Source organism: Hippopotamus amphibius, chromosome 11 (assembly GCF_030028045.1).
Source record: "Hippopotamus amphibius kiboko isolate mHipAmp2 chromosome 11, mHipAmp2.hap2, whole genome shotgun sequence".
NCBI lineage: Eukaryota > Metazoa > Chordata > Mammalia > Artiodactyla > Hippopotamidae > Hippopotamus > Hippopotamus amphibius.
The window spans coordinates 62686299-62713097 of NC_080196.1; the positions used below are offsets into that span (position 1 = coordinate 62686299).

General features: G+C 42.8%; 1 protein-coding gene across 4 annotated transcripts in view; it reads right to left on the reverse strand.

Annotated features, from left to right (window-relative positions):
- The window catches only part of FHOD3 (formin homology 2 domain containing 3), a 475552-nt gene that overhangs the window by 123916 nt on the left and 324837 nt on the right, over window positions 1-26799 (reverse strand). The window contains exons 11-14 of one of the 4 annotated variants that reach the window (XM_057698543.1): window positions 8716-8811; window positions 4382-4735; window positions 3903-3977; window positions 187-300 (exon numbers count right to left, since the gene is read on the reverse strand). The exons of 1 other annotated variant lie outside the window; for it this stretch is intronic. In XM_057698543.1, the coding sequence (XP_057554526.1) occupies window positions 187-300; window positions 3903-3977; window positions 4382-4735; window positions 8716-8811 (639 nt within the window). The remainder of the gene's footprint in view (window positions 1-186; window positions 301-3902; window positions 3978-4381; window positions 4736-8715; window positions 8812-26799) is intronic. 2 more of the 4 variants (XM_057698540.1, XM_057698544.1) reach the window with 2 other exon arrangements.

Here is a 26799-nt window from a genome sequence, read left to right on the forward strand (position 1 = left end):
GTATTAACAATAAAATATCACCTCTAATAAAATATTTACTTAGTACACAGTGTGAAAGAAAATATTCTTACCTGTCGGCTATATTCTGTAAAGAGAAACATTCCAGATTATTCTTTTTATTTATACTTCTCCTTTGGGCACTCTTAAATTGATTCCCTTCATCACCATGCTTCTTATAAAACCCACCTTTCCAGCCTGGCCTCCTGTGGGGGTGGAAGGGATGACGTGGGGCTGGTGGGCCCACTGGATCCAGACAAAGGCCTTGAGGAGAGATGACAGTTGTTGCCGAAATTGCTGTATCTGAAGAGTGCAGAGATTTAAGGTGCGGGGCAGGGAGGGACAGACGAATGAGTACAAGTCAACAAATGAATAACACTTAGCAAACTATGTTAGGTTTTGCAAGAGAAACAGGTCTGGAGATGCTAGCACTGTCAGTGATTACCCTAACTTAAAGAAACTTACTAACTTCTTTCTTTTATTTCCCATTAGAAAAATTTCCCAAAGTCCAAAACGATATGGCAGCAGGATTTATGATAAAGGGTTTAAATAAAACCCTCATATTTCCTTTCTTTTTAAGTGTACATTAAAACTAGTTGCTAACATAAATCAAGAATCCAAATTATTTTCAACTGAATCATGAAGATTTTCTTGCCTCTCGTGGTGGCACAATCAGCATTAACTCCATCAGAGGTCTGCAGAAAATACCAGATGATTGGCTAAAGAAACTTCAGGTTAAAAATTCTCCTTTATGCCTTTCTGCATCAATTTCATCCATTAAACGCTGTAATCTCATTGCATGCCCTGCAATCAAAGAAAAACTATCCCCAGACCTTCTAGGCTGGCCTGCTGCTTAGAGGTGCACGTATTCAATGTTTTCATCCAATATTTCCTCAGAACCAGAATTATAGCCACTATGTTTAAATGAGCTTTTATCATTTGCCAGTCATCTTTGACAAGTTTCAGGATTTATAAAATTCTAGAGCTTTCTTTGTTTTTTCAGAATATCTGTTCTTTAGCTGTCTATTTGTACTTAGCTATCATGATCAGAGCTTTGGCTCACAAACTACTCAGCTACAAGGTAGAGCCAACTCCTTCTTCTAAACTGGTGAGGACACAGTACTGGAGTGTGTGGGACCCCAAGGGTCACTATGATATAAGTGCACAAAGACCTTCCTGCACGCAGTGAATCCAATATAAACTCCCACCGACAGAATCAGTACTAACCATCCTAAGAAGCAATTTGACCTCAAAATGTGGATATCCTCTGACCAAGTAGGTCTACTTTTGGGAAGTTAACATAACCTATGGTTATTTATGTACTAAAAATTTCACACAGGAAGATACTCACTGGAGCCTCATTGAGATCATAGCAAAAAACTGGAAACTACCAAACCAGGTAACAATGTGAGAATGGCTAAGATAGTACCATGTAACATTCATCAACGGAATATTACACAGCCATTAAAATGACTGCCAACTTGTAACTGATAACATGGCAAACGTTTATAATGTATGTGTACGAGTGTGTGCGTGTAAACATACACATATGTTTATACACACACACAGTGCATGTAACATCAGGATATAAAGTTATACATTGAGTTTGATTACAATTGTAAAACATATTCTTAAAGGTTAAAAACCATGTGTAAAAAAAGTGTGAAAAACAGGCCATCTATTTTTAAAAGTGGAAAACAGAGGCGAAATTTCAGTTTTCCTTAATAAATTACATTATTATAATGGAAAATAAAATCCTAAGTTGCTAAGTCTGGTGTGTTGGCTGTTGCTCTTCTTATTTGCTTATTTGGTATCATGTGTCAGCCTGGGCTCAGTACCAGGCATCCTGGCAGGCAGATGGGGACTCACAATACTCCTCCCCCCACCCCGCCCCACTCTCCCCTGTTACCACACCACTTTCATGGGACTTGGTTTCTGGGCAGTCATCTTCTTATCTCTTAAAAGTCCCAACACTCTACCTGTCCAACAGGTTAACTGCTTCTCCACGTGAGTGTTGGCCTGATTTTTCAAGAGGCCCCCCTACTATACAAATATTGAATCACTATGCTGTACACCTGAAACCAATATGTTATGTCAATAACACCTAAATTAAAAAAATGAAATTAAAATAAAAAAGAGGGCCCCCAAACCACAGGCCACAGAGAAGACAGAAAAGCAAAGGATGAGAATATACAAACGAAAGGAAGCAGCAGAGAAGGGAGGAAAAGCTCAGCAGGGAAGAGAGGGAGAGAAGCAGGAGGCAGAGGGCCCTACTTGGGAGGGAGGGAGGCGGCCCAGGACCTCGGAGTCTCAGGGAGACAGGCCCTGCGCTCTGGCCTCATCCCTGTGTCACCCAGCTGCCTGGACACTAAGCTTGTTATTCTACACAAGCATCTAAAACAATTCCCTTCCCAACCGAAAGTGGGCATCTCGGAGAATGTTTTAACAGGATTACTTTACTAAAATTATGTTTCAATGATGTTATGGAAATAAAACAAGCATAGTGTCGTTTTCCCTCCTTGGGTTTTTCTACTGGTTGAGCAATTAATTCAACTACCTCGTGGTCTGTCCAACTTTGCTTCTCAGTTTCAGCCAAACTAACTGGAACATACAATTCACTCAATTCACTGCACGGTGTTTTTTTGCTTTTGTTTGTATTTTTCAAAAATTCTTTTTAATGACTAACTGGTTGGTCTCTATTATAACCCATTCATTGCAGTCAGCCACTGAGCAGTCAAAACTATGGCCACACGGACCTGTGAAAACCACAGTGAGTGAACATCAGAAAATCAATAGGTACAAACAATATTTATACAGTATTCAAATTCCTGTCAAATGATTAAAAAATTGTAAACTTTTCTCAGTTAAATCCAAGCCAATCCTCATTCACAAGCATGTGGCTGCCTTTCTCAATTTATGTGTGTATTCATTTCAGCCATTTCCATGTTTCTACTGCTCTCATCCCCCAGGACTGTAAGTGGTACTGAGGCCTGGGGACCAAGTAGGAAGGATCTGAGTCCCAGGAAAGCCCCATCAGAAGCTGTGAGACCGTCACCATCCTGGGCTAACACTACCCTGCTGGGGAAGATGAGGTGGCCAAGATATTTTTCTTTCGGTCAAATGTGCAGCTCCTAACTTGTACACAGATACTGTTCTTGGGGGACATGAGGGCTACATTGGATGCACTTCATGACAATTGTGTGAAAGACCACAATGGCTGAGAATTTTAGACTTAAAAGAGACTGGTAGAGAACCTGTAGGTTGGAGGTGTTCAAACTGGGGGTCACGTACTCCTGGCAGTACACAAAGCCATTCTGGTTGGGTAAGCCATCCCCACTTACCCAGCCTCTCTGTGCCTCAGTTTCCTCACTGTAGATTAGGGCTAGGAATAGAACCTACCTCTTCAGGGTGAAGTGATACTTTAAAGTACAGGGCTTGGTTCTCAATAAATGCTCAGTAAATGTTAGCGATTATTATTATTACTCTTAATATGGGAGTGGCCGTCAGTCAATACTGACTTTTATTACTGACTTTGGGTAATTGATTGTTTAAAATATTTGAACCCTCTGTTCCCCACTCCCTGATCTGCAGAGAGGTCCTGATCCGGACGTCAGTGAAGGGCAGGCACACAGGCAAGCGGACAGGCACCTGCGGAAAATTCCCCGCACAGTTTTGATTTGCACACCTCCCTCCCTCTGCCTCATCTCCAGTGCGCGTAAGAATCACTGAGGTTTCCATACTTAAGTACTGTAATTATATTAATGCCTGTGGGGTGATTCAAACTGCAATTGTTTCCCACCTCATGGGAACCTAAGAGCAATGTCGGAAAGAAAATTACACACATTAGAATAAAAACAGAAAGTGATAAAAAAAAAAGGGAAAGGACATAAAGAAAAGACACCCACCTATTAGAAGAGAAAGACCGGAAGTTGTAAGGCTCAGAGGCAGAATATGTGCTCAGATGGAGAGAATCAGAGGAACTGTTAAAGGAAGGAAAAGCCCACTCAAAACACTGCCTGGAAAGTTGGCAAAGCACCTGGCTGCATTCCGCAGATCAAGAGACCCCGTGCCAGAGAGATGGGCTTGAGATGTGTAGATTTTGACAGACCATGCATATTTTTATAAACCTTACATTCAAAAACCCATTTTTAGTAATTGCATTGTAACACAAGAGCTCCTCAGTTCAAGCAGATAGAATTTTCTTCTGCATTTTGCCTACAGACTGGTAATTAGTGAGTGGTCAGGGAGTTACACCCCAACTGCTCTGTGCTCTGACTGCAATCCACACAAACACAGCAGAAGACAAGCCAGACGACGCAGTGAACCCGCTGTGTCAGCTTCCCCGGGTTAGCCTCACACAGGCCAACACGTGGGCGGGATCTACCTGCTTTCCTGCTGGGACTCAGCTTCCTTTTCCTTGCTGGACAAGGGCGAATCCTCAAAGTCATAGGAGAAGAGGTGGAAGGGGCTGTGGGGCACATAGGGCAGCTTCTCAATGGTCGGTGATGCCTTCGGGGGGCCAGGTGCGGTGGAGGAGGGCCGAGAGGCTGAGGAGGGGGCGGGGGGTGGTCGCAGGGCAGGCCCTGAGGACCCTCTGCGCAAGGGGGTCCCCGCTGCAGTGCTGGCCGGAAGCTGCTTTTCCTGCAAGGGGGCACTGGAGGCAGCGGGCAGGGCTGGACTCTCGGGAACATCATCTTTGCCGGTGGGGATCTGCTCGGAGGCAGGGCTGGCCTCGTTGCTGGGTCAGCAAGGAGGAGAGGAAAGGCAGGGGAGGAAAGGAGATTTAGGAGACAGGAAGCAAAGGTTAGGAAAGAGAAAAAGACATGTAAGAACTCACTACTGTTAGGGCCGCTTACTTAAGATCCAGTTGTGTTTCTTGATCTGCGGCATAAAAGCCAGAAGCCCTGGTTTTCCCAATAACCCTGGTGCCCTGGGCTTGCCAATCTGGGAGGTAAGACCCACCTAGCCTCTGAGCATACAGGGGCCTTTGTGAGGGGATTTAATGGAATCTCAAAGGCTCTTCTGCACCCACCACTCAATCCCCATGTTTCTCCCCACTGGCTGTGTTGGCACCAGAATTTCCACAATTTGAACTTCATGTCTTTGTCTTGATCAAACAGGGGATCTGCCCTCCTCCTAACAAACTCACACTTGAGGACAAGGTATCCTGCAAGCCCCATACTTATAGTCACTTCTTTCAGATCCTTTCTTGAAAGCAAAGGTAGAGAAGGAAAAAAGATGCCAGCAAGAAGTGCAAAGAGCTGGAAATGAGGGGCCGGCAAAAGGAAGACACACGGTGCCCAGTCCACACTTTCCCCAGGGCCTCCTCTACCACTAAGCCCCAGACGTCTAGACTCCTGCAGGCAGGCCTCATTCTGCCATGGGTACAGTTACGAAGACTTTCCAACTTCAGGGGACTGTATTTAGACCACCTTTATAACCGGAGAATCCACATTAAACTCTGCATTTTTCGAAAACCGTAGTCCTTTTCCCAGAGAACTTGACTCCCAGCCATGCCCATTTGGGAGTGGGACGTGAGCTGTTTTTTTTCCTACCTCAAATTCAGAGTTCCATCTGTGAATAAGGGCAGGGACATACCAGTTCCCCTGGCTCAGTGGGAGGATGGGATGAGACCACACAGCAGTGCTCAGGGCAGGCCTGGCACAGGTGGTACACGCACGCGGCGGGCACACACAAGGAAGCAGCCAGCAGCAAGGGGGAGCAGTGGAAGACACCAACCCCACAAAAGTAAGCGGACTCTTTCCCATCACTTTTAAGGCTAATAGGTTGACATCAGGGACACGTAACACCCAGATCAATGTTCATGAAAACCGGGGCTAAGAGCAAACCCTGGTGTTTAACACACACACTTTTGCCCCTAAAACTGAAAAGTCTAACTCTACAGTCTCTGATGAAGACGGCCTCCAGCATCAGTCATATAGTCAGACACTGCAGAGGGTGGGGCAAAGCACCATCTACTTGTGTAAAGACAGCACGCGGCAGTAGGGATGCTTTTGGAGGCTGCTCCTTCCAGCCAGATTCTTCCATCTGGTCTGCGGAGCTGTTTTGAGTCCCTGAGGGTGAAGGGTTTGTGGGTGGGACACACCAGGCACGGATAAGCATGTGTGGAGCCACACAGGTGTATCGGGTTGGCCAAAGGGTTCGTTTGCTTTTTTCCCCATAGGCTGGCTCTAGTAGCGCTTAGTTGTCTTTAACTTCATTCAAAACAGTTTTGTTAGATTGTATTGCGACAGCTGTCATATCAGCATGCACTTTGAAAAAACTTATCAAAATTGGTGAATTTTTGTGTAGCCATTTTAATGTTGATGGGAAAGAAAAAAAGCCATATTTTCAGCATATTATGCTTTATTACTTCAAGAAAGGTAAAAACACAACTGAAACACACAAAAAAAGATTTGTGCAGTGTATGGAGGAGGTGCTGTGACTGATCGAATGTGTCAAAAGTGGTTTGTGAAGATTCATGCTGGAGATTTCTCACTGGACGATGCTCCATGGTCAGGTAGACCAGTTGAAGTTGATAGCGATCAAATCAAGACACTAACTGAGAACAATCAACATTGTACCACGTGGGAGATAGCCAACATACTCAAAATATCCAAACCAAGCACTGAAAATCATTTGCACCAGTTTGGTTATGTGAGTCGCTTTGATGTCTGGGTTCCACGTAAGTTAAGTGAAAAAAACCTTGACCATATTTCCACATGTGATTATTTAAATGTAACAAAAACGTTTCACTTTCAAAGCAAGCTGTGATGGGCAATGAAAAGTGGATACTATACAAGAACATGGAACATGAGATTGTGGGACAAGCGAAATGAACCACCACCAACCACACCAAAGGCTGGTCTTCATCCAAAGAAGGTGATGTTGGGTATATGGTGGGATTGAAAGGGAGTCCTCTATTATGAGCTTCTTCCGGAAGAACAAACAATTAATTCCAACAACTACTGCTCCCAAGTAGACCAACTGAAAGCAGCACTTGATGAAAAGCATCCAGAATCAGCCAACAAAAAACGCATAATCTTCCATCAGAATGACGCACATGACCACTTATTTCTTTGATAACCAGGCAAAAACTGTTTCCACTTGGCTGCGACGTTCTGATTCATCCAATGTATTCACCAGACATTGTACCTTTGGATTTCCATTTATTTAGCTCTTTACAAAATTCTCTTAATGGAAAAAATTTTGATTCCCTGCAAGACTGTGAAAGGCACCTGGAACAGTTCTTTGCTCAAAAAGATAAAAAGTCTTGGGAAGATGGAATTATGAAGTTGTCTGAAAAGTGGCAGAAGGTAGTGGAACAAAACGGTGAATACATTGTTCAATAAAGTTCTTGGTGAAAATGAAAAATGAGTCTTTTATTTTTACTTAAAAGCTGAAGAAACCTTTTGGCCAACCCAATATTTATTGAGGGTCTATATAATTTTCTGTGGCTCATTTTCGACCTAAGGTGGGACTGTCAACTGGACCTTCTGCCTTCCCAGAGCAACCGTAACTGAAGTCACCACCCCCAAGCATGGCACTCGGCATGGGTGAGGGGCCTTGGTTAATGATGACCTTTCTCCCCTTCTCGTTCTGGAACGTGTACATCACTCTCTGTCACTAGGTCATTCCTTTCCTCTCTCTACATCCTGCTGGCTTCTTTCCGGACATTTCCAAAGGGGGGGAAGCAATCGGTTCAGAGAAGATTCCATGACCCCTGGGAGTAGTAGGCATCTCAGCATGTCAAATGAGCCTATTTGAGAACTTTTATGTGCGCTAGTCATCCCAAGAATGAGGCCACAGCAGCAAAGAATCATATCAACTTTGAGGTTGGTAAGAGAAAGATTTTACCCTAATTGATCCAAGATTCATTTGACTTTGCTTATGTGTGGAAAAACTAACAGCAAAAATATCAATTTGCATTGTAATCACTCAAGTGAAGGAACCATTCAATTGTAGAATTCGTTTTGAATATCAGAAAATGAAATTACCGATGATTAATTTTTATTTTTCATACAGACATCATTTGGGGAAAATACCTACAAAATTTACAAATATCTGCAAGGTGCCTGTGTCTGTTAACACTGCCTGAAAACAGAAAGGATGCACCTTGGAGAGGTGAGTGGAGGACAGAAAACTCCCCCAGAGGGCTGTAGAGCTATGGTAGTTACTCTGGGCGTGAAAATAAATGCTGGGAATTTTTTCTAGGCTGTACGGGGTGAAAAGTGTCCCTGTCCATTTGGATAAAAATCAAAATGCATTATTACTACAGCAGTCATCCACACATCTTAGATAATGTTGTGCTGGTAAAGTCAGTAGGAAGAAGGGGACACACGGAATTATTCTTCCTATAGTGCAGAAGGGGTTAAAATTTCCTGAGTAGAGAGGAACCTGTCGTTAGTTACTGTCAATGTGACTGAGCCGAAGCACTCAGTGAGGGAGGGGACAGAGAGGGGCAAAGCTCCTGGGTGTGTCTTCCACAAATCATGGTTAAGAAGGCAGTGTCTGAGTAAAACTACAACTCTCCAGGGGAAACGTGCTCAGTTATTTCTGTGAAGCTGGTCACTCTGTGGCTCTGTGTACAGGGTAAAGGTTTGCCAGTGCGAGCTAGTGAGGAAGGGAGGAGGCTACTGCAGGGTGGCTACAAACTACCCGTTAGGAAGGAGCCTCCAGGCTTTTGGGGGCAGCCTGGGAGGGTCCAGCCCTCGGTACCTGTCCTTGCCCGGACAGGGGGCATCGTCCTCTCTCTCTTCCTCTGAATTGGGCTCCGTGACTGGCTGCTCCTCTTCCTCCTCCTCCTCCTCAACCCTGAGACAAGGCCAGGAAAAGAGAAATGCACAGACGAGATGGAAAAGCGAGATAAGCATTACAGACAAACAGGAAGATGAAGCAAAAAAACTCCAGCTGGCTGAAATGAAAAGAGCACCCTTACTCTGTTAGGAGAGAGGAGACAGTCCTGAGAGAGGGAGATTTAAGTATGGGCTGGAGATGCAGTAACCCAGCACAAGCCAAATTTCTTCATCAAGTTGGCTGGATGCTACCCCCCTCCCCCAGTTCTCCCATCCCCCCACCACACATGATTCAGAGCGGCTTCTGGTCTCGGCCCAGGCTCCCAGGGGGTTCTCCTCCTGCACACAGAATCTCGCGGTGGCTGGTCCCTGGGCTGCTCAGCGCCAGCAGCAAGCATCCTCATGTCTTCACTGCACACCTTCCAGCACCAGCCTCCACGGTGGACAGGTGGTTTTTTCATGAAACTCCCTCATTCTCAGTCAATGTGTTTGGGGCGGGGGACTGATCCTCTCACTTCAAGGGTTAACAAGTGGTCCAGATAGAGTCAATCCAGGCCACCCCTGGGATTTCTCCTGGTGCCTTCAGGGATGAGAAGGTGCAAGGACACCCTAAGTCCAGTGGAGAAAGGCTGCCTGTGAGTGGTGCTGGCCCAAGAACAGCAGAGTTAGAGAGAGACGGAGCAAGGGGGAGAGAGGAAAGCAGTCCCCGTGATAATTTTAACACTTGCATCTAATACTTTTGAAGCTTCACTCTGGCCTTTCACTAACAGAAGATAATATCTTCTCATTTTTGCTTAAGGTAGTTTAACGGGTTTTGCCCTTGCAGCTAAACAAGTACAGACTTTGATAACTGAATCTTTACCCTCCTTTGGCCTTTATAGCCTGTCAACATGTAATTTATGTCACCGTCCACCTGGGACACTTATCCAAGGCCCTGTGGGCTTCTCAATCCCTTGCCAAAGGGATTGAAACTCCTGAACTCCAATGACCTTCACCTTTGTTCACTTCAGCCCCTCACACGCCAGACCTCACCATCATAAAGAACTAGCCCACCTTAGAAACCTTACATCCAAACTTCTACCCGCCCCAACCACAAGCACCCATTCCACCACATCTCTCATTCCTCTCCTCCCCCCATAACTCTTCTGCAATTTCAATGTCCTCCTCTACTTCCTAAATGTCCACCAGCTCCTTCTTGTCTTCAGTTCTTATGAATCGACCATTTCTCACTGCAGGCATCGTTCTGCCCCACCGTCCTTCCGGTGTAGTTTTCATTTTTACTGAAATATACAATACACACAGAGAAGTACACAAATGGCTGAGGTTCCACAGAAGAGATGCAGCGACACAATCGGCATCCCTTTAATGCTCCCGTCCAGTTGCTTCCCTCCGTACTGAAGCCCGTGCACCGCAATGAAGAGCAGCCCCCGCTCACTGCAACTAGAGAAAGCTCACGCACAGCAACAAAGACCCAATGTAGCCAATAAATAAAAATAAATAAATAAGTTAATCAATTTTTAAAAATAAATAAATAAAAGGAGTCATAGTGTATCCAGCTCCTTTTGTTCGACATTGCACTTGTGACATTTATCTGTACTGTTATGTGTACTTGAAGATCATTCTTTCTCATTGCTGTAGAGCATCCTCCTACATGAATATACGATAATTTAGTTATCCATCCTGATGTTGATGATAATCAGGCACTTTCCAGTTTGGGGCTATTTTGAACAGGGCTGTTATATATACTGTAGTACGTTTTTTGGTGTTTTGGGTCATAAGATATGGTTAAGTTCATCTTTAGTAGAAACTGTCAAACAATTTTTTTTCAGTGAGTGAATCAATTTACATTCCCATAGGCAGTATATGAGCATGCTGGTTGTCCCATAGCCTTGCCAAGATTTGATATTTTTGTCTATTTCATTTTGCCATCTAATCTGCGGGTGGTGATGTCTCATTGTGGTTTTACTTTGCTTTCCCTGATGACTAATACAGACGGGCACATTGTCATACATTTAACGTCTATTTAGATACTGTCTTTTAGAAATGTCTAAGTACTTTGCTTTTTAAAAAAAAAAAGGCTTTTATTTTTGATTTGTAGACATTTTTTATATAATTTGGATACAAGTAATTTGTCATCTTTTAGTGTTGCAAATATGTTTTCCCTGTGGTTTGCCTTTGTATTCACTTCACAGTGTCTTTTAATAAACGTAAGTTCTTAAGCTTAATGGGGCCCTATTCATCCTTTTCTCTTTGACAGTTAGTGTCTGTTTTGTCCTGTTCTAAATTTTTTTTTCTTTTGTTTACACCAGTGTCTTAAAGGTATTTTCTTATGTGTCCCTCTAAAAGCTTTATGACCTTTCACATTTAGATCTGCACTTCATCCATAATTTATTTTGTGTATCATATGAAATAGGGGTCAGATACATTTTTTTCCCCACATAGATATACAGTTGGCCCAGATCCATTTGGTAAAAAGGCCATATTTTCCCCATGTTAGTATCATCTTTATCATAAATCTGGTATATATCTATGGATTTCTGGACTTTTCTCACCATTAGTCAATTTTTCTATCCTTGCATGAATACTTTGCATGAATCTTTGAATGAATACTATCTTAATCACTATGGTTTTATGACAGATCTTCACATTGCAAAGTGTAAGTCCTTGGCCCTTTATACTTCCATAGAATTTCTTTTTTTTTTTTTTTTATTTTCCCATAGAATTTCTGAATCAGCTTGTCAGTTTTCACCAAAATCTAGCTGGACTACTAATTGGGTTTGCACTGAATTTATACACAAATTAGGAGAAGAACCGATAAAATTTTACATATTGAGTCTTCCAATCCATGGCTGTGGTATATCCTCTATTTACAACTAATCTTATTCTAATATTCTTTCATTTCTTTTAAAGCTTTAAATTTTCAGCAGAGGTCTTACATATTTTCTGTTAAATTTATTTCTAAATATAAATTTTAATGCTAGTGTATATTATCCATTTCTAATTTAATTTTCTATTTATTTGATGATATATAGAAATAAAAAAATTTTTTGGTAAATTTACCTTGTATCCAGCAACTTTTATGAATTTATTAATTATAATACTTTTTATATAGATTCCTTTAGATTTCCTATATAGACAGTCATATCACCTGTAAGTAATGACAGTTGTATTTACTTTGCTCCAATTCTCATGTCTTTCTTTTTCTTGCCTTATTACACTGGCTAGGAACTGCAATATTACATTGAATTGAAGTGATGACAGTAAGCATCCTTTCATTGTCCCAAATATCAGAAGAAAATATGAGCTTTGCCAAGGATTTTTTTATTCTTTATGAGATCAAAGAAGTTTCCTTGTTTGCTAAGACTTCTTGCCATATATGAGTGCTGAATTCTATCAAATATTTTCTTTCCGTTTATCAAGATAATTATGATTCCCCCCCTTTTTTATTTTCTGTAAATGCAGTGAATTACTAAACTGCTTTTTAACATGTTAAGCCAGACTTCCTAGGTGGTGCAGTGGTAAAGAATCCGCCTGCCAATGCAGGGCACACAGGTTCGAGCCCTGCTCTAGGAAGATTCCACATGCCACGAAGCAACTAAGCCTGTGCACCACAACTATTGAGGCTGTGCTCTAGAGCCCATGAGCCACAACTACTGAGCCCATGTGCCACAACTACTGAAGCCCACATGCCTAGGGCCCGTGTTCCACAACAAGAGAAGCCACTACAATGAGGAGCCTGCGCACCACAATGAAGAGAAGCCCCTGCTCGCAGCAACTAGAGAAAGCCCGTGTGCAGCAACGAAGACCCAACGCATGCAATAATAAAATAAATACATAAATTTTAAAAAAATTAAAAAATAAAATAAAATGTTAAGCCAACTTCACATACGAGGAATAAACCCCACCTTGTTATAATATGTTATGCTTTTTATAAACACCTGGTTTCTATTTGTTAATATTAAGAATGTTTTAAATTGAAGTATAGTTGATTACAATATTCTTAAGAATTTTTTTACATATATCTTCTGGAAAGAGATTGATCTGTAATTCCTCTTTCTTAAAATGTGCTGATCAGTTTATGGAATAAAAGCTGTGCAAGCCTCATAAAGAGGTTGGGGAGAGAGGGTGACAGCTGTGGAGCTAAAGAAAGAGATGGATTCGAAAAAGATTAAAACAGATTTGGTTGAACTTGGTGACTGATTAGCTGGTGCAGAAAAGGAGGAAAGAGATATTGGTACAACCTCATGGTTATATGCCTCAGACCTGGATTGAGAGGTGCTTCTGTCAGAAACAAGGAGGCCAGTGGAACAGGGAAGACAGCATTCCTCCTGTAACGCCACAAGCCACACCTTATCTGTCCTTCTGAGCCTGGTACAGCTAACCCTCACACACCACAGTCCTTTTTTTCTTGGCAGTCCTTTTCTGCTCTAACAGCAGGAAGTTAAAAACTGTACCCTCAACCTTCAGCCTGAGGCCACCTTCCCTCAGCCTGATCAGGAATTTGCAAATGTTATTACTTCTGGTCTGCCCAGAACCCATGGATCTCTACCCTGCCAATCAATGGGTCTCTCCTTTTTAACACAAAACAGGGAGCCTCCTCCTCCAAAATGACTTGATTTCATTTGCTCCCCCAGGTGGTAAAGTCATTTAGAAGCAAAGTCTGGTGAAGTTGGAGAGGCTCGGAGCCAGGCTGCCTGGGCTGCACTCCAGCTCCATGATTTACCAGCTGTGTGACCTTGGGCCCCACTTGCCTCATCCCATTTTAGGGTATCAACAGTACCTACCTTCTAGGAGGACTGGGTTAATATGTAAAGCACTTTGAAAAGGAGTGGTATATAGTAAGCAAATTAATTTGCTTTAGCTATTAGCTCTCATCACATCATCACCATCATCATTACCAGCTTTGGGGCCTTCTTAGGAAATCTCTACCATCCCCCACTAATGGACACTCAGAACTCTGCTTGATTCACTAAAGAAGAGGACACTGTACTCTGCAAAGCATTCCCAGTCACAGGCAGACAGCAACTTTCCCGCTTATAACTTCCACCTGTGGAAGCTGTGTATTTTTGATCCTTCTCTCTTGCTTATAGCTGTCCTACAGATGTATGAAGACAGCAATTTTGATCAACATCCCAACTTGTTTCCTCTTTGGGCTCAACATCTCTGATCCTGCAATAAATCTTCCAATGGCTTGTATGTGTCATAGCTTGCTATCATGAGTGGCAGAGCAGGACCAAGGGCAGACAGCACAATGACTCACTTGGGGGACCCACTGCCAGGAAGTCCCCTGGTCAAAGCATTGGCCTTGCCCTACAACTCAAACACATGGAGAAGGAACTATCCTCTCGGAGGGCACAGGACTTTCTATACTTGATTTTACTTAGTTTCACCCTAGTAGAATTAGTCAAACAGAATGATATTTTATGCTGCTACTATTTAAGACTGAAGAATTAGTTCAGACAATTTTGCTTTTTCCCTAGCTGAATTTTCTCTTAAAGTATAACTTAATTTTGTTTATGCTTGCGCTAAGGCATTCTGAGTCTTTGGCCTCTGCCTTTCAAATACCTCTAGAGGTATTTTGCTTGTTTGTAATTGATAAGGAGTTACTCTAGGGCACAGGCCTGTTCTAAATCCATCAGGTAGCTTCCTTTTAACTACAAACAGTCCCAGACTGGAGGCCAGCCTCTTCATGTGGGAAGAGCAACAGGCCCACAGCCTAACCAATTCTGCAGGGCACATTTTCCTTCAAAGGCAAATTAACCTTCCCAAATTTGGGTCTCAGGCTGATGTCATGTTTCTTAGGCTTCCAAAAACAAGCAAAGAGGAAAATGGGTGTTGCTGTGATGTTTCAAAAGTACACTAGAAACATTTAAAACAGCATTAAAGCATATTCTAGGACCAAAGCAATCCGGATGAGGAGAAGGGAAGCAACACATCCGGAGCAGACATTTCAACACATCTAACAGATATAAACTCAAATCAGGAGTATGGAAAAATATATTATAAAAATCAATAAAAACACAACTCTAAAAGTGAGCAAAATACACGATCATGGCCAATAAATTCGTATGAAGCAATATTTTAAACCCAATCAGAGTTTTATATAAATCAATCAGAACTACAATGAGATACCATTTTTAATCTGCTTGGCAAAATGAAGAAGACTGAAGATTATACCAAGCACTGAAGAGCATACAGATCAAGGAGCCCTCATATATTGCTGACGGGAGAGTGCATAAGTGTAACCACTCTGGCAAAAGACCTCGCACTGTCTCACGAAGTTCATCATTCAAGTCATGAACATGCCGCACACCACTCAGAAGTAGCACTGCTACAGCCTAGGGCAGTGGTTCGGAACCAAGTGACTCTGCCCCCCAAGAGACACTTGTGGATGTCAGGAGACATCTAGGCTTAGATGCTGCATCCTACAATGCATGAGGCAGCCCTCCATAGCACAGAAGTATTCGGTCCCAAATGTCAACAGTGCTGAGGTTGAAAACCCCTCCCTAGGGATACTGAAACACACGCACCAGGATATGAGGCTGAGAATATTCTCAGCAGCACTGCTTGCAATTGCCGAAAAATGGAAACGACCCAAACGCTCACCAATGGGAAAAAGGATAAACAGATTGTGATATACTGCAAGCAGAGAAAACAGAAGACCTTCAGCATCACATGACAACATGGATAAACACTAGAAGCATAACATGGAGTGAAGAAAACAAGCACAAGGAGAAACTACAACACTACAATACTTTTTATAAAGTTCAAAAAGGCAAAATTGTATAATATACTATTGTTTTATAAATATATGTCTTTTTTAGTATTATCAGACATATATATATAATCAGCCTATATATATGTATATAAAACAATGACAAACCCATAAGATAACACTAAACAGTATTTAAGAGTGCTTGTTACCCAGGTCCAAAGATGTGAAAGTTGGAAGCTCATAGAAAGCTAAGGGTAATGCTCTGGGTTTCTAGCTAGACCGCAGTCTCATGGATGTTCTTTATATAAAATAAGCAAATTTTATATAAAATAAGCAAATTTTATATAAAAACAAATTAAGAGAGGGCCCCACATGGACCTATAATGCCAATGTACCATGAACTAAGGACTATGATTAATCCAATTCTGAACAGTTATAAGTTTTTAAATAGATTTTAGTTTTTAGAGCAGTTTTAGGTTATAGCAAAATTGAGACGGTGGAGAGATTTCCCATAATAAGTAACAATATAAACATTTTTAAAAAGCAAAGAAGTATAACTATAGGGCAAGAGTTCTCTCTCCATTTACTCAACAATTATTTATTGAGCATTTATTATGTGCAAGATGCTGGGTTATAATAATTAATACAGGTTCTCACCCTTGGAGTTTACAGGTCTGTGGGGGAGAAAGACATTAATATAATTGTACCAGGAAGTATTTAAGTGAGAAAAATTTCCACAGTGCTATTGGGGCAAAACTCAGAAGGCCAAGCAGGAACTGACCAGAGGACAAGATGCGACTTTGCACATGACACTCTCCTGCTCCAACACATATACACTAATCTTAGGATTAAGTCCAATTTGCCCCCCATCATCTCACCAACTTCATCTCCCTCTCTCCCGTCATCAACCTCCGTCTATTGAGCTGTCCACCCAACATCAAGGGCATTTAAGCTGGGGGTCCTTGAAGGAGCCATTCTCCCTGCCTGGAGTTACTCTTCCTGCTCTGTTTCTCTAGCGACCCCAGCCCCCAGGGACATCCAGTAAGTACTCGCTGTCCGTTGCAGATCTTTGACCCTGTGGACCTCTCATGGTGCTCAGCATGGAGACACGTGCTATGAATGGTCAAAAGACAGAGTGGCAAGAACTGGGAGATGACCTTGGAGATCTCCCCACATTGCAGATAAGAAAGACAAGGTTCAGGGCTTCTTAGGTGGCACAGTGGTAAAGAATCTGCCTGCCAATGCAGGCGACACGGGTTTGATCCCTGCTCCAGGAAGATCCCACTTGCCGCAGAGCAACTAAACCTGTGCACCACAACTACTGAGCCTGTGTGCTGCAACTACTGAAGCCCATGTGCCTAGAGACTGTGCTCCGCAACAAGAGAAGCCACGGCAATGAGGAGCCCACATACCACAACAAAGAGTAGCCCCTGCTCACCACAACTAGAGAAAAGCCTGTGTGCAGCAATGAAGACCCAACACAGCCAATTAATTACTTAATTTTAAAAAAAAGAAAGATGAGGTTCAGAGAGGGCAAGGTCACATAACCTGCCAGTAAGAACTGGCGATGCCACAAACCCAAATCAGAATCTAAACTAGTTTCACTGCTCCACCATCACTGCTCATTTCCTTCTAAGCAACAGTGCCCTGGACGGTGCTTCTCAGTCCTGCTTGCACAGGGCACAGACAAGACCACCTGCATAGCCCACCAGAGTAATGGACAGGAAACCAGCCCAGGGCCCCAGCACCCTGAAGGGGAAAAAAAAAAAAAATCAGTGTCTTGACACAGGTGTGACCCACGTGTGGCAATGAGTTAGAATGCTCTGTATTAAGGCTCAGATAAGATGCTTGGATTTTAAATGCCCCCATTAGTTCTGCAAAATGTATATGACATACTTAGATGAAAAAAATATTTCATAGAAATAGTGTGTTACTGTGAATGTAATTAATGCCACTAAATTGTATAATTAAAAATGATTAAAATGGTAAATTTTGTTATGTATGTTTTACCACATTCTATGTTATGTATGTTAAATTTTACATTATGTATATTTTATCATATTTTACGTTATGTATATTTCATGTGTATTTTTAATTAAAAAAATTAAACTTTACACTTCAACAAACAAAAAAAATAGTGTGTTAAATTTATGTCAGACAAAGTGCCCCCTTGGGCTTCACCTGTATCCCTCTGTGTGAGCGAACACTTCAACTGGAGTTTGAACTTAGCCTCCCAGTGACTCACACTTTCTGCTCACTTCAAGGCTGTCTCTAGGTTACCAAGGCCCCAAGAAGAGATTTGAAAATTTCTAATTAGTGATCTTAATCAGTTAAGACATATATCTGACCAACTGAAGCAGTGATTTCATTCAAAAAGTTTTGTTATTCACCAAAAGAAAAGAAGACGCTTCCCTCAAAAGATTTTTGCCAGCCAAGAGAATGAAAAGATGTCTAAGAGCACCCAGCTGTTGCTCTGATGTTTCCATGGTGAGAACCCAAAGTTAGACAGCAAAGTATTTATTGTCCCTGTAACACTCAGAGTTTAGAAGGAGCATAAATACAGGCCATGGATACTGAATATACCCAGGAACTGGATAACTGGCCAGAACCTTGATGCACGAGCCATTATTTTGCTCTTTTGTTCTAGAATAAAATACTACCGGCTCCAGCACATTATTTCTGCGGAAAACATGGAGCAGTTTTAATATAATAGAATTCCAGTCTGTGCAGCATAAACATCAATAGGAAAAAAACACAATTAGTAGCCTGGTTGCAGGTTTATTTAGGAGTAAAACAAATCAATCCAGTGATAACTACAGACTGTGGGGTGCCTCACTACTTTCTTTTGTGGGTACTTTGATTTCCTGTTTAAAACAGACTTTATGCCAAGCCAGAGATACAATCCAATTGCCTGAAGTGTCTCTTAGAGGCCTGAAAGAGCAGGAGGGAAACTAGGATGAAGGCAGACTGGACTTCTCTGCAACCTTCTGGAAACAGCAAGGACACCAAGCACAGCTCCAGGCTGAGGTCTCGAGATGGCGGCCTCCAGAGGGGAAAACAGCCCTGCTTGGGTCTGGCTTGGCTCCATCCGGAGACCCAGAGGCGCTCTTATCTCGCCCACAAAATAAAGTGGAACAGCAAAACGGGAGCCTCCATCTCTGGTGGTCTATGATAGCTGAAGAAATTGTGTGGACATCAGACAAGTTCTCTCATCTCCGGAAGTTGTACAATTATTGGTCCAATGTGTGCTGTCTTGCCAAGCTCACTTTTAAATGTTTCAAACGACAGTACTCCTTACACACATTCTGTCTCGTATTTTCACAAACAGGAAGGCAATGAATGAAAGACTCCAAGTTAGAAAGAGACACGATATGTGTGTCTTTAAGAGGCAGACATCAAATGTAACCACCACAAGGAGGCCAACCCCATTTCAGAGTTTTGTGTGTAGGACCATCTTTCTAACTCACATCTCAGTTTGACTCTAGAACTCGAGTTGCCTTTTCACATGTTTTGGACGTCAACACACCATAATCAATCATCCTTCATGATTCAGCCCAAATGCCTGAGGAGGCTTTTTGGACCACTCCCCCACCCTCCACCTCATCTCACTATCCTCTTCTCTAAAAAATCTTTTAAATTAACATTTAATTATAAGAATTCATACTCTCTTTGAAAAAGCAGAATATTACTAATAAAAACTAAGTCACCTTTGACTAGAGGTAACCCCTATTATAAATTTGGTGGGTAAATCTCCAGATTAAAAAAAATAACATATATTATTCTACAATCCTTTTATACAGCAATTGACGTGGCAAGTATGTTGGTACTTCCGGACACATTTCTTATAACCGCTAGTCGCATCCCATCGTGTGGCTATGCCATGTTTTCCTCATGTAGCCACTCCCAGTTTCCTGTAACAAGTGATGTTGTAATGACAATCTCTGCGTATGACTTTGTGAACTGCACGTTTTCCTCAAGGGCATATCCTTACATCCCTGCTACCCACACACAGCCCTATTTGCAGCCTTCAAAAGCCCTCTTCCAAAGCTACACACATTTACGTGCTACAGTATTTATGTGCACAGTCTTCTGAGGCTGGAAGAGTCATAGGGTCATGCTTACCACTGTATCCTCAAAACTGGAAATCCAGCAGGTATAGGAAAACATGAGCTGAGTCAATAATGAATGAAAGAGTGTCATTTTGTTCTCCTTTAGCTCATGAGCTACTATTCCTGCCTCAACAAACTCAGGGCAGTGATCATAACATCAATCTTTATAAACTGTCAGGACTAAGAAGTCTGTGCCTATGCAGTTACTGTGAAATAAGGCACTCAGTGTTGGCGCTTCTCTTCTAGAGAGTTGGTGGCTTGCTCCTTTACTTACAGGCATGAGCTGTCATGGATGTGGACTCAAGTCCCAGCCATGTTTTAACAACCACAAAGGCACTTCTTTGCTTCATGATTCTTCCTCTCTTTCACAATCAAAATTATTTACTCTTCTAATTCAAAGTCAATTTTTGCAAAGCTTGTTATAAGTGAAAAATACAAAGAACAATATCTTCTCAAGTCCAGTATTTATTGCACACTGTCTTCCGAGGCTGGAAGTACTTGTTTCACTTCAGAAGGCCTGCCATTGGCATGAAGCCCTGATACCCTACACCCGCTAAGCCTGTCCTGTCCCAAGACCTCTAGGAGACCAAGGCCCACACACAGCAGGCCCTGACTGGCCACTTCCTCCTGGGGGTTCATCTCCAATCAATGTTTAATCTCATGTTTATAAAACCAGAACTGCATGACTGGAAAAAAAAAAACAAAAAACCTCAGGAATTAAAATAATTTCACTGGAGGCAACCATGATTACCGTGATAGAGTATTCCTGAAGTAGGATATAACTGTCTCTGATTCCTCACTGGGCTATTGTGTCTTTGGGAAGCATGCTTTATCAGGATGCCCAAATGGCATTTAAGCTGCAGACACCCATCCCAAGTGTGCCCAAGCTTCCTTGAGTTCTGCAGGCCACTTTCCCAGGGCAAGGGGCAGGCTTTCCTCTTCTTGGCTTGGCTCTGCCTCCTGGGGTCTCTCCAGGGAAAGCAGACTCACTGGGCTGGAGGGAGTGGGTGGGTAGGGCTGCAGTCATTCATTTACTCTAGTTATTTAACAAACTCTGTGCCGGGTGCTCTCATGCAAAGCACTTTACATGGTTCACCCCTTAACTCCTCACAGGAACCACTGAGGTAGGTATTATTACTGCCACATTCACAGCTGAGGAGCTGAGGCACAGAGAGGTTAAGGAGCTTGCCCAGAGTCACAGAGCAATAAGCCAGGATCTGATCCCAGGTAGTCCAACCCTAACATCTAAGCTCCTAACCAGGATGCTCTGCTCTCTCCGCTATGATCATTTCTTTGCAGCTGGAAATAAATGCTCTTCTCTTGAAGGACTGGAAGAAGCTACTCACCTTTCCTTCTTTCAGATTCTTTTCGTGTATTCAGGTGTATAGGGAGTCTACCAGTTTTACCCCTTATCCATCTCACTGAGGCCCCATTCTAGCATGAGGAGAATCAGTGATGCCTTGATACAGGCACACTTGGGCCACAACGATAGCCCACGTTAATTCTCATCAGTCTCTGAAATATCAACATTACCTCCCTTAGAAATTAATGCTTTTTTCTACACGAATGTGATGCTTCTGTGATCACTGTCAGCTCACTGAACACATGTGTGAGACAAGAATGGCATTAGGCCAGGTCTCTCACTCTTTGGGTCTCTCCTTGTCAATTTCCAAAGCCTGTTCCAAGGGGGGCCCCTGCAAAATGCTTCAGCAGCAACACCTTGGTCCACTATAAACACCTGTTTTGCCATGTCAGACTGGACCTCCTCAGTCTACATTTCCAGGGTTTTATTTCCCTGCTAGTTCAACCTTCATCACCAAAGAGTTACTACCAGGCTCCCTCCACAGACTCTTGTCAAACAGAGACAATCTCATTTCTCTTTCCATGATTAGATTTAATCAACTCAGCTTAGTACTCATTAGAAAGCCCCTGCTCCATTTCCAAAGGGATCTTGGAATGGCCAGGGATATAAAGAGAGAGATGCTTGCTCTCCAGAAGGACCAGCCACACCCATTCCTGCATAAACTGCCAACAAAATCAGCTCTACAGAAAGGGCTGTGAACAGTCAGGACGTGGATGGGAAGGTGTGTAGTACAGAAAACGGAGAGTTTGCGCAGGTCAAGGGCAAGCAGGCTTGACACTGACAGCAAATTGCCAAAGCAAGACAAAGATGTAACTAGAAACAAGAACCTTTCCTTTTCTTTGAAGTGTGTTCACCACTCCCACAGTAAAGGGCTTGTCTCTTCTTCCAACATCACACCAAGTAAGGCCCCTCTACCTTGAGAAGCATTCATGCTTGAAGACCACCAATATCAAGGTTCATTGACTTGGGAAGTAAGTGAACTTTTCAGTTTCAGAATTTCATGAGATGACAGTCCTACACTTTATTCATTCACTTCTCTGCTCACTTGGTTTGTTTTCTCCGGGTTGTGACATCTGGGCCCAGGATTTGACCCTCACCTGCATGTACCTGACTTCCAGAGATGCCTATCCAACTGCCTATGGGACGTTCTACTTGTGACCCAGACACCTGAAAACGCCCATCACTTACACAGTGGCCTGACAGCCATCCCACGACCCCAAGTTAGTGGTTGCCTGGGGGTCACCACAGACTCCTCCCCCTTTCTCACCATGCTCTCCAGTCACCATCCTGCAAATGGTGTCCATCCTGTACCTCACTGCCTTCTCTCACTTGCCATTCTCCCTGCCACTGCCCGTTGGGCCTCTCTACCTCTCTCCAGATGTGGCCCACTGTCTGCTCTCCTCCCCTGCATTCTCCGTGCTGGTCCCAGAGGGGTCTTGCTGAAATACCACCCCAATCTCAGATCTTCATTTAAAATTCATCAGTAGCTCTGTTAAGTTTTAAGGTTTTGTCATTTTCTTCAGAATCTAGAAAAATCCCCAAATTCAATTCTGCAAAGTCCAAACCCCCCAAGAAATCTGCCATCTGGTCATAGGGAATCTTCTGAGAAACCAGAAGTCCTGCCCCAGAAATCAGAAGCAGCTTTGCAAAGTGACTTTTTCCTCTTACCTTTTGCTTCTGTCCTTTCCCAGGGCAGGTTCTCTCAGTTCCAAGTTCACACCCCTCTGCACTCCGGCCCACCAGCGATTTCCCCTCCTACCCACCCTTTGCTGTCCAATACTCAGGAAACCACAAGGGCTTCCTGGACATTAAATGGTAAGTCTGAATCACTGGCTGTATTCTAATTATACCTACCTGAAGAGGTCACATCCCTTGCTGGTGAATCCCATTTAAAACAAATCATTACCTTCACATAAATCTTCCCAAGTAGCTACTTGTCACTTATGGTCTCAGTAGCTGTTAATCGAGTTATTGTGAAATCCTCTAGCATGTTTATGCCAGCGCACAGATTCTTCTAGCCAGTTCACAACCATATTTACTTAACAACTGCCTTCTTTAATAGAACAATATCCGGGAAAGTTCCAGGGCATCGAGTGACTATAATAACACCACTGAGCTAGGCACACAGCTGTGCTGCCTCTCTCAACTCTCTGGTTCCTCCGTTAAAGAGGCATCATCACCCTGAGTTTACAGTGGAGGAGACTGAGGCCAAGCCTGGGGAGGAAGCGGGGACTGTGGCTGGGAAGGCCATGCCTGTGCCCTCAACAACCTCAGTGGCTGCTCCTGTACTGCACTTAGCCAAATCTTCCCCAGAAGCCACAGCTGAGGTCACCTGAGTCCTAAATTTTGTAGGTTAACACCAATTATACAACTGACCGGAACAGAGAAGAACAAACCTGACTCCACATTGGAGCTAGTCCTTCAGCAGCAGCCTCTGTGCTCTGTTGCCTTTGCTGAGTCATGCTGGCTCTGCATCTCTGTAAAAGAACAGTGGCCTATAGCCTGAAATATACCTTGTAGCCCATTCTCAAAGCTCTGCCTCCCAGGCTTAACTTTAAAGGTATAACACTTTTCACTCATACAGACACATAAAGTTGCAGAACAGAGAATAATATTTGTCTTGTTGGAGGATTCCAGCAACATCATGACCAGACCTACAAGGATAGCTGCAAGAACAAAGGATTATCACATCCCCTTTGTCTGGCCACACCAAGAAGTTTGCAACAACCTGTCACGCCCCCTCCCCTTTTAGTATAAAAGAAGCCTGCATTCTAACTCAAGTAAGATGGCTCTTTGGGACGCCAGTCCACCATCTTCTCAGTCTGCTGGCTTTCCGAATCAAGTCGCTATTCCTTACCACAACACTTTATCTCTGGATTTATTGGGCCGTTCTGGCCACTACTAGTTACATAATAGGTTTTTCTGCTTGCAAATCAATTGTTCACTGCCAACTACTTCCAAGAAACACAGAACTGAGGCTACTCTGCTATTTCTACTGCAGATCCTGCAGCTAACCAGGGAGTGAAATCCGTAAGCCCCGGCAATGAAGCCCTGTGGACAAGGCATGAGACAGACCAGAGAGCAAGGCACAGCCCTAAAACTCAGTATACAGACATGTCTCCTTCCTGTCAAAATGCAGGCAAATGGCCTCACCCACCCTGCACAGTTTCAGTGTTAGGCTCTCCCAGCTGCCCACTGGTTCCTGTGGCTGGTGGAAAGGTACCAACACCCTTTCCTACTCCCGCAGGAAAATAGAAAACCACACCCTCTCCAAATACCTCCCTCCAGCTGCCACCCTGGAGGCTCAGTCCCAAGGCTTGTCTCTCTTCTTCCCACCATCCACTGTGCCACTAATTGGTGCACGTCAGGTATGATCCCCAAAATGTGAGGACAGCTTAGCCTCTGATAATTGATAGTTAACTGTGGCTTCCTTTCAACCATGAACTTTTGGTCTCTGTACCTTCCTTCCTGCTCCCATCACCAAGATTAGCTATGATTAACTGGGAAGGCTGTTCCGGTGTTGCAGTTATTGCTCCAAACATTTTCAGAACTCCTCGTTAGGAACTGTCTTCCGTGCCAATTTTTGAGAAAAACAAGCAAAGCAGCATGATTATTTCAGGATCAAAATCTAACAGTGACAATAAACAACATAGCTCATTAGGATGACCAAGTTCCAGTAAACATTTTCTCTGAATGATTTTTTGCTTTCTTAACAAATCTATTTCATCCTCAAAAGAGAAAAACGTGCTATTACAGAACACGTTCTATAAGTTCAGAGACTAGTTCCAGGGACATTTGGCTCTGAGTGCATGCTCTGGACTATGACTTGTCTGGTTTGGGTTCAAACCCAGCTATGCCACGTACCACCTGTAAGATCTGGGGTAAGTTCTTTTTTTTTTTTTTTTTCTAAGCTCTTTATTGGAACACAATTGCTCCATACTCCTGTACCAGCCCCTGAGGTACACCAAAGTGAACCAGCTGCATTCACACATATATCCCCATATCCCCTCCCTCCCGTGACTCCCCCCGCCCCCCCTTCCCCGGCCCTCCAAGGTATCACCCATCATCGAGTTGATCTCCCTTTGTTACACAGCAACTTCCCCAAGCTATCTATTTTACAGTTGGTAGTGTATATATGTCTATGCTACTCTCTCACTTCATCCTAGCTTCCCATTCGCCCCCCCACCCCCCCAACCCCATGTCCTCCAGTCCATTCTCTGTATCTGCATCCTCATTCCTGCCCTGTCACTGGGTTCATCAGTACCATTTTTTTTTTTTTTTAGATTCCATATATATGAATTAGCATACAGTATTTGTTTTTCTTTTTCTGGCTTACTTCACTCTGTATGTCCACCTCATTACATATAGCTCCATTTCATTCCATTTCATGGCTGAGTAATATCCCATTGTATATACATGCCACATCTTCTTTATCCATTCATTTGTTGATTGGGCATTTAGGTTGCTTCCATGTCCTGGCTATTGTAAATAGTGCTGCAATGAACATTATGCTACATGTGTCTTTTTGGATTATGGTTTTCTCTGGGTATATGCCCAGGAGTGGAATTACTGGATGATATGGTAGTTTTATTTTTAGTGTTTTAAGAAACCTCCAAACTGTTTTCCATAGTGGCTGTACCAACCTACATTCCCACCAACAGTGCAGGAGAGTTCCCTTTTCTCCACACCCTCTCCAACATTTATTGTTTCTAGATTTTTTGATGATGGCCATTCTGACCAGTGTAAGGTGATACCTCATTGTGGCTTCAACTTGCATTTCTGTAATATTTAGTGATGTTGAGCATCTTTTCATGTGTTTGTTGGCCATCTGTATGTCTTCTTGGGAGAAATGTCTATTTAGGTCTTCTGTCCATTTGTGGATTGGGTTATTTGCTTTTTTCGTATTAAGCTGTATGAGCTTCTTGGATATTTGGAGATTAATCCTTTGTCCATTGCTTCATTGGCAAGTATTTTCTCCCATTCTGAGGGCTGTCTTCTTGTCTTGTTTATAGTTTCTTTCGCTGTGCAAAGGCTTTTAAGTTTCATTAGGTCCCATTTGTTTATTCTTGATTTTATTTCCATTATTCTAGGAGGTGGGTCACAAAGGATCTTGCTTTGATGTATATTACAGAGTGTTCTGCCTATGTTTTCCTCTAGGAGTTTTATAGTGTCTGGCCTTACATGTAGGTCTTTAATCCATTTTGAGTTTATTTTTGTGTATGGTGTTAGGAAGTGTTCTAATTTCATTCTTTTACATGTAGCTGTCCAATTTTCCCAGCACCACTTATTGAAGAGGCTGTCTTTTTTCCATTGTATATTCTCGCCTCCTTTGTCAAAGATAAGGTGCTGGGGTAAGTTCTTTAACCTCTCCATGCCTCAGTTTCCTCATCTGTAAAATAGGGAGGATACTACCGCCTTTTTCATGGAATTTACAACACACATCAAATTGCTTAGCACCATAGCCTGCACAAAGTAAGTGCTCCATAAATGCGGTTCCTGCTATCACTGCTACTGCTACTACACCTCCTAGAGAGTGAAGAAAAACTAGAGCATGTTCTCCCAGGACAACAGAGAGAAGCTGCAGTTAGAAAGAGGACACACTTTCCTGAATCAGCATGATGCCTAAAAGTTGCACAGGGAAAAACTAACAGATTGGACACTATAACAATATGTTCTATGCATACATCAAAAGATGCCATAAAATAATTTAAAGAGAGTTAAAATACAGGGAGAAAATGTTTGTGACATAGTTGTCCAAAAGTTAATATCTATACTGTATTAAGAATAACTACATTCTCTCTACTATTGTATCTGAAAATT